Source organism: Natrix helvetica (assembly GCF_964273705.1).
Source record: "Natrix helvetica genome assembly, chromosome: 2".
Taxonomy (NCBI): Eukaryota; Metazoa; Chordata; class Lepidosauria; order Squamata; family Natricidae; genus Natrix; species Natrix helvetica.
The window spans coordinates 30,107,737-30,116,272 of record NC_138552.1 but is presented as its reverse complement, the minus strand read 5'-3'; the positions used below and the strand labels follow the sequence as shown (position 1 = coordinate 30,116,272).

The window sequence follows — 8,536 nt, the reverse complement described above, 5'->3', positions numbered from 1 at the left end:
TAGTCATGCCGGCCACATGACTATGGAGACGTCTTTGGACAGCGTTGGCTCTTTGGCTTTGAAATGGAGATGAGCACCGCCCCCTAGAGTTGGGAACGACTAGCACATATGTGCAAAGGGAACCTTTACCTTTACTTTTAAACCCTATCCTTGCATTTCATTCCATCAAAACTTGCATTTTACTGGGTGGGACATCATCACCCATCATATCGCCACAGCCAACTTGCCATAGCCAACTCGCACCAGGACAACTCACTGCGGCGCAAGAGTTACTCTAAAATCAACGAAATGGTGGGATAGAATCATTAGGAGATGGTGCTAGATTTCCGGAAGCACAGAGACGAACTTGCCCCACTGTATATCGAGGGGGGCTGTGTGGAGAGGGTTTCCTCTTTTAAATTCTTGGGAGTGCTTATTAGTCAAGCTCTCACCTGGAAAAACTACACATCTCTGGTGATTGGAAAGGCCCAACAGAGACTTCATTTCCTTAGAGTCCTGCAAAAAAAATCAGGTGGAACAACGGCTGATGACCTCTTTCTATCGGCCCACCATACAAAGTGTCCTCGCATATTGCATTACAGTATGGCATGCTGGTTTAACAGCTGCGGACAGGAAGGCACTACAGAGAGTGATCAGTTCGGCACAAGAAACCATTGGTTGCCCTCTGACACCACTGGATGACATCGCCAGATCTCGCTGCTTTAGCAGAGTAAGGAAGATACTCAGAGATGATTCACACCCTGGTCAGTGTCTCTTCGCACTTCTACCATCAGGCAGAAGGCATCAAAGTATAGCCAGCCAAACAAACAGGTTTAAAGATAGTTTCCATCCTTGGGCTGTCAGACTTTTAAATACAACCACAATCACTCCATGCACACGCGGAAATGTATGATTACTTTTTCTTTCGTTTCCGCTATAATTTTGCACCGGTGAGGCTAAAACCAATTTGGTTGTATTTCTTTTGTACAATGACAATAAAGACTATGCTATTAAAGAAAGGATGCAAAAGGAGGGACAAGACGCGAATGGCAAAAATTAAAAAAAATTTTATTTTTTTATTTTAAATAATTAAATAATTGTTAAATTGTCCCGCAGCAAGTTGGCCATAGGCAAATCGTGCCGTTCCTCCAGGAATACTACAAGCCCTTTCCAGGGCGTCTTCCGCATTAAATAGTCCCACGTGTTCCCCGCCCCCTTCACGCCCCCTCTCTCCATCCAACGCTCCTGCCTCGGCGCATTTACCGGCGCCCCCGCCCTCCGGAGAGAATGCCGCTTGGGCTTACAGAGGTAGAAAAGGCTAGAGGTAGAAAAAGGTAGCTCACTTCTTGGTTCACGTTGCCTTTTTTTCCCCCAGCCGGAAAAAAAAAAGGGGGGGGATGCTTATGGAAACGACGAGACATTTGTTTTCTTGATCTTCAGACGCTTTTTTCCCTTTTTGCCCCAAAGGAGGGAGCTGCCAAATAAGGAGTTCAACGTGACGAGACTTGGGATTTATAAGAAGTGGAGAAGGACAATTATTTGAGCACTATCTGAAGAGCTGCCTTGGTTAGTCAAAAGGAATTTTCATCGGGCCGTGCTGCCGCTGAGTTTCACTTAGCCACAATCGAGGCGACACAAATCCAGATAACCAAGAGACGGTCCGTTTCTTCAGCTCCCAGAATTCCCCAGCCACCACGGCTTGTTCTGGGGGGCTTTCCCAGCAATCCAATCGCACCCCATGTATTTCTCTGTTACAGAGGTCTTCAAACTTGGCAACTTTAAGCCTTGTGGACTTCAACTCCTAGAATTCTCCAGCCAGAATTCTGGGAGTTGAAGTCCACAAGGCTTAAAGTTGCCAAGTTTGGGGAGCCCTGCTCTATTATTTTCCATAATAATAGTATTACCATGAATACTAATGATTACTATGGGTACTCATAATAGCATTCGTATGCGTTTATGCCTGACGCACCACAAGTCTGATTTTGCGCGCGCGCGTGTGTGTGTGTCAGATTTTTATCCTTCTCTGCTTGTCCCAGGAAAGCCCCGTTCCCTAGAAGGCGGGGTTTCCTTTCCGGAAAGGAATGACGTAATTCCTCTCGACGTCCGCTCGGGAATACCGGTGAAGGCGGGCTCCAGTCGGAAGTTGGCTTCCTTTTACTTCCTCCTTTCGGTTGACGGGTGAGCGAACCCTCGAGCCAAGATCTGAAGGGGGGGGTGGGTGGCTGAGAGGAGGAGGGGGGGGTCAGGCGTCCTGCATTGAGGGAGGGAGGGTGACCGCGCGCGCTACGTAGGGCCGGGCGGGGGAGGGGGGAGGCTCGCCGTCGTGCGCGCGCCAGATGCACACGCACCCCACCTCTATTGCTCTCTATTCGCTTGGGCGGTCCCGCTGAATTTTCCTCAGCTTGCCGTCCGAGGGGGGCGGGGGAGACGGCTACTGGGCTTCTTAAGAGTCTCAGCCGACCTTCTGGTGCTCCTTGGTTAGGGTTGCCAATGCTTTGTGGTCGCATCCTACTGCCCTGCAGAAATTCAACAGGTGAAGTCCTCCTCACGCAGGCGCAGTACGGAGCAGAAATCCGTGAGGCAAACGCCCCGTAATTCCCTTTGGGTCAGTCTTTCCCAGCCCCGCCCAACTCGCGCGCGTGCGTCTATGTGTGTGTTGTGAGGAAAACAGAGTATTTTTTATTTTATTATATTTATTTTTATTTTATTTTTTATTTTATTTTTTATTTTATTTATTTTATTTTATTTATTTTGTCAAACATGTATTAGATAACATATGTAAGTATAAACATGCTTTTGAATACATGAAAACGCATACAAGTAAAAAGGAACAGTAGGACGGGGACGATAGGCACATTGGTGCGCTTATGCATGCCCCTTACAGACCTCTTAGGAATGGGGTGAGGTCCGTGTAAGTTAGATGTGCCCCTCTCTTGGATGGATATAAAATACAGGTTTGTCAATAACTTCATTATCTTTTTTTTTTTTAACTGCGAGTACACCGGCCCACGTTAAAAATGAAATTCCGTTGCCTGCTCTCCAGAGAAAGTATGTAGGTGTGTGAAGATAGACACAGGTATTACGGCTGCATTCACGTAGCTGCTTGCAAATCCTTCTAAACTCTGGGAAGTGCTTCCTAAGAACCAGACTTTCTGTCACCCAAAAAGGCCCGATTTCAGAATGAAAAAGAAAGCAGGGAATGATGGTTGTTCATGTCGCTCAGTAGGCACTAGATCAGGGCTCTCCAAAGTTGGCCACTTTTAAGACTTGTGGACTTTGAGCTATGCTGGCTGGGGAATTCTGGGAGTTGAAGTTCACAAGTCTTAAAAGTGGCCAACTTTGGAGACCCCTGCACTAGATGAAGGAAGGCTGTGTCAGTGGTGTTTAATCTTGGCAACTTTTAAAGATCTTGGCAACTTTTAAGACTCCAAAACTAGCTCTATGGATATTTATTAGAATTTTCTGATGGACAAAGATTACAGTGGGCACAGTGACGGATACAATGTAGGTTGGGAAGGTTGAATTTTTGGAAGATTCATGGATTCTTTTTAAACTCTCGTAAGTTTTCAAGATTGATGTACAGCCTAAGGCTTTACCATCTTGAATGACAGGAAAGTATGCCACCACTTTTCAGTAATTGTGATTACTTACTTAAGTGGCCTCAGACTAATTTTCGTATCCTACCTGCCCCTTGACCTGCTTCTACTAGAGCAATAGGAGTACCTACAATTTGTTTGTAGAGAAAACAGTGATGACTGTAAAGTAGGGGTATTTTTAGTGGCTACTCCTACTTCTTCTTGTGCCATATCCATCATCGGACATTGGCAATCATGTTGGCAATCCTATTTTTTCAACAGCCGCATGAAAAAGTGCTGCTGAGTTTTGTCCAAACCAATCCATTAGGTTTTGAAGCCATGATGGTCTTCTGCCTGGACCTTATTTGCCTTCAATTTTTCCCTGGATGATTTAAGTGAAGTATGCCATATTTTTCTAGGTGTTGCCTCACATGTCCAAAATATTCTAACTTTCACTTTTTAATAGCTTTGATGATTTCCCTTTGCTTTCCCAAGCGGCTTATCACCTCCTCATTTGTGATTTTGTCAACCCAGCTTATACGTATTACTCCTACTAGCTCTGGAAAATAGATTCAATAGAATTTGAGCATAGATCTGAGAATTTTGATGTTAATTATTATTGCTACTTTTATAAACCTGAACAGAAATAAAGAGGTAGCAGGTATTTTTTCCTCCCAAATAACAGGTACTGGATTTAGAATTTTAAAAAATGCTTGTTTATAAGCTTTAATACAAAGTACATGAGATGAGAAAGAACATTTTAATAGTAGTCAATTTCCATCTTTAAAAAATGGAAATTATTGGCTTTGCTTATCATCTCATAGTTTTCAGCATAGACATATGTCAAAGGTCATTTCACATGAAGATATACCAGTTATATAAATGATACAGAAGCTGTATTTTTATTTAAATGGTAACATGATTGAGATAGAAATGAGAATTTCAAAAAACATTTTGCATGCAGCTTGATGTACCATAAACAAGTCTTAACATTTGGTTCAATTCCCTGCCTTGATGCAGACTTGCTTATGCAAAAATCTATTTAGAATTGCTTTTAAATGTTATCCTCAAAAAAGGATAAAGAAAAATAATTGCTATAGTCCTTTTGTGCTAAATGATCATTTTATTAAGAAAATATGCAAACTTGCCTGAAGGGAAAATGTTTATTTTCTTCTTCCGCTGGATCTTTTTTCTTTTCAATTTCCTTATTTTAATAAATGGAACACTTATGGAAGTTGCCATTTATGAAAGGTTTAGCAAATTACTATATTGATCAGTTCCACATTTTTAAGTAGTACTTAAAATATTTTAGAATGTATCTGAAACTTAGCAACTGAATCTTTGCTATGTTGACATACATTGCCCTTGACTTACAACAGTTCATTTAGTGACCATTCAAAGTTACAATGGCACTGAAAAAAGTGACATGACCATTTTTTTATACTTACGATTGTTGTAGCATCTCCGTGGTCATATGATCAAAATTCAGATGTTTTGCTTAACAACTGTGGCAAGAAAGGTTGTAAAATGGGGCAAAACTCACTTAACAACTGTCTCACTTGGCAACAGAAATTTAAGGCTCAATTGTGGTTATACGTCAAGGACTACCTGTACAGTATGCAGTATTATTTAATATCACAATTTAAATTGTTTTATATTACTGTACAACTTCTACAATCAAAAGCTGCTGTTTTAAATGTCTCAATGTTTTTTCTTGTAGTTTTTTATGACAACAATATCCAGAGTTGCTGTGTTGCTACACTGGAGTTTCTTGACCTCTTGGGTAAGTTGTGACATCTTTTACATTGCTGGAAGAATTCTAAACATATTTCTAATGATGAAAATTATAATATACAGGATGTCAACTCATGAAGCATTCCTGACATGCTTTCAAGTTGCCATAGGCAGGGGAATGGGGAACTGAGCCTCTCAGCTGCAGTGAGGAATTTGTACCTAGCAGGCCTCCATGAAGCCTCCTGAAACAAAAAATGGGCTGTGCAGGAGGTGTACCACACACACACACCCTGGGGCCCATTTGGGGTCTAGCAGGCCTCCCTGAAGCCGCTTGGGACCAAAAAATGGGCCGCCGGAGGGGGATGGTTTCACTGCCCCTGCGCATACACGTGCAACACGCCTTCCCATGCGCAGCAGAGACCCAAAAATCAGCTGGCCAGTGGAAGGTGCGTGCACATGTGCAGTGGAGCTGAGCTGGGTGACGGCTCGCATGCTCACAGAGAGGCTCGCCATCACGGGTATAGGGTTTCCTGCTGGAGCAGGGGATTGGACTAGAAGACCTCTTCAAGGCCCCTTTCAATGCTGTTATTCTGAATTTCTTTCTGCATTATTCAGTAGGTGTCTTGTTTACTTTTCTGAGAAATAATAGTATCACTTTCTCTTTCTTAGGATTTTCCTCTATTAGGTAGCAAGAAGGATGTTTGAAAATATCAAATCGTGGGCTGAGTATATTGTGGAATGGGCTGCAAAAGATCCATATGGATTCCTTACAACAGTGATCCTTGCTCTAACACCTCTATTCTTGGCAAGTGCAGTGCTATCATGGAAACTGGCAAAAATGATTGAGGCTAAGGAACGGGAACAAAAAAAGAAACAAAAACGCCAAGAAAACATTACAAAAGCTAAACGAATAAAGAAGGACTAAGACTTCAATTTTACTGGGCCGAATTTTTCTGGCAATGCACTGTTACTATATGTGTACCTTTTTTTTGTTGTATCCTTACAGAGATGAGACATGACAGATCTTTTTCCTGGAATAATGTATTCTTAATTTGTGCTATTAAACTTCTGTGGTAATGAACTTTAATTGCTTTTTTAAGAAGTCTCCTGATTTTTTTTCTAACCTGGGATATAAGCAAAATGTAAATTTATAATACATGTGTAATAACTATATAGATACAAATTATTATTTTCATTAAAATCTCTCTTATGATTTTATACCATGGAAAATAATTGTTTAATAATTTTCATATAATTTTGTTGTATTGTAAAATTTTGTTGTATTGTAAAATTTTCCTACATTGTGAAGAGTCTACCTGGATCCATTTCAGTTGGGTTTCAGGTCCGGGTACAGCACAGAGACGGCATTGGTCGATGATCTCAGGCAGGCCCGGGACAGGGGCTGCTCCTCTGTCCTGGTCCTATTAGACCTCTCGGCGGCTTTCGATACCATCGACCATGGTATCCTATTGCAACGACTGGGGGGGTTGGGAGTGGGGGGCACCGTTTTACGGTGGTTCTCCTCCTACCTGTCAGATCGGTGGCAGTTCGTGTTGACTGGAGGGCAGGGATCGACCCCGAGGCGCGTCACTTGTGGGGTGCCCCAGGGGTCGGTTCTCTCACCCCTCCTGTTCAGCATATATATGAAACCACTGGGCGAGATCATCCGTGGTTTGGGGGTACGGTATCATCAATATGCTGATGATACCCAACTTTTCATCTCTACCCCAAACCACCCAAACGATGCCCTCGACATGATGTCCCGATGCCTGGAGGCTGTGCGGATCTGGATGGGGAGGAACAGGCTCAAGCTCAATCCCTCCAAGACTGAGTGGCTGTGGTTCCCGTCATCCCAATTTGTGCATCTTGTTCCATCTTTGATGATAGGGGGAGAAATTTTAGCCCCCTCAGAGAGGGCCCGCAATCTGGGAGTCCTGGATACGCGGCTTAGTTTCGAAGATCACCTGACGGCCGTGACCTGAGGGGCCTTTTACCAGGTTCGCCTGGTACGTCAGTTGCGCCCGTTCCTGGATCTGGATGCACAGTCACTCATGCCCTCGTCCTTTCTCGCCTGGACTACTGCAACACTCTACATGGGGCTGCCCTTGAAGAGCACCCGGAGGCTTCAGCTGATTCAGAATGCGGCCGCACGGGTTATCATGGGGGTACCTAGGTATTCCCATGTTACACCCCTTTTAGGCGGCCTGCACTGGTTGCTGGTTGTTTTCTGGGTGCGATTCAAGGTACTAATTATGACCTTTAAAGCGCTCCATGGCTTAGGCCCAGGGTACCTGCGAGACTACCTACTGCCACCAGTAGCCTCCCACCGTCCAGTGCGATCCCACAGAGTTGGCCTTCTCAGGGTGCTGTCGGCCAAACAGTGTCGGCTAGCGACCCCCAGGGGGAGAGCCTTCTCTGTGGGAGCGCCTTCCCTCTGGAATGAGTTGCCCCCAGAGCTTCGCATAATCCCTGACCTCCGGTCCTTCCGACGCACCATAAAAAGTTGGCTTTTCCAGCAAGCCGGCCTGGCCTGTTAATTTTATCTAATTTTTAAAATGTTAGTGTTATATTAATTGGGTTTGTTTTTTGGATTGTTTCTAATTTCTTTTTAACTTTTGTAGTATGTGTTTTTTAATGCTGTATGCCGCCCTGAGTCCTTTGGGAGAAGGGCGGCATATAAATCCAATAAAACATAAAACAAAAACATAAAAAAATCCCAATTTCACACTGAAAATCAGTATTTTCACTATTCCTTGGCATAATGGTTTGTAAGAACCAGATTGTCTCAATTATACAATCCATGATAGCTTAAATTATCATTCAAAAGATTCTTCTTGTTAAATGTAAATGAGAGCAACCTTATCTACAAAATGTTTGAGGAAAAAAGAACATAAAATAAGATTACTGGAATAGTCTGTGCCTAAGCCATAGGTGTTGGATAATAGTTTCTCATTTGTGTTACATTGTATTCTTGGTGGATACACTCTGAAGACAAAGCAATAGTGAATGAATGTAGGCAACCACTAAGTCTTGTAACAACCAGAATCAATGGTTACAAATGCCCTGACATGTTTATTAGTTCAGCTAAAGCAGACTGAAGGCAAATTTTAGGGAATCTTGGCCAGTTTAGGCCAAATGACAAGCATTATTCTCCCTGTAGCAAGCCCTGTTTGGCTGCTGTCACAAAGTTGCTGCAAAGGCTTCTCATTCTAAATTATGGCTCCCTATTAAGTCAATACCTTTCCTTC

At 43.2% G+C, this 8,536-nt stretch overlaps 1 protein-coding gene across 3 annotated transcripts; it reads left to right on the top strand.

The window, feature by feature from the left end:
• The first annotated feature begins 2,054 nt into the window (after positions 1–2,054).
• SMIM15 (small integral membrane protein 15) lies at positions 2,055–6,506 on the top strand. Of its 3 annotated transcripts, none has more exons than XM_081942474.1 (3): positions 2,055–2,157; positions 5,275–5,337; positions 5,958–6,506. In XM_081942474.1, exon 3 carries the CDS (start codon positions 5,986–5,988, stop codon positions 6,211–6,213), a length of 228 nt encoding a protein of 75 aa, XP_081798600.1. In that variant the 5' UTR covers positions 2,055–2,157; positions 5,275–5,337; positions 5,958–5,985; the 3' UTR covers positions 6,214–6,506. The 3 variants fall into 3 exon arrangements, with proteins under 3 accessions (XP_081798600.1, XP_081798601.1, XP_081798602.1); XM_081942475.1 differs by lacking the exon at positions 2,055–2,157 and adding an exon at positions 2,653–2,933; XM_081942476.1 differs by lacking the exon at positions 2,055–2,157 and adding an exon at positions 3,931–3,954.
• Positions 6,507–8,536: the final 2,030 nt, after the last annotated feature.

What these genes read in the sequence shown, in the direction of transcription:
- SMIM15 (XM_081942474.1), top strand. Translation starts at nt 5,986, where the DNA reads ATGTTTGAAAATATCAAATCGTGGGCTGAGTATATTGTGGAATGGGCT.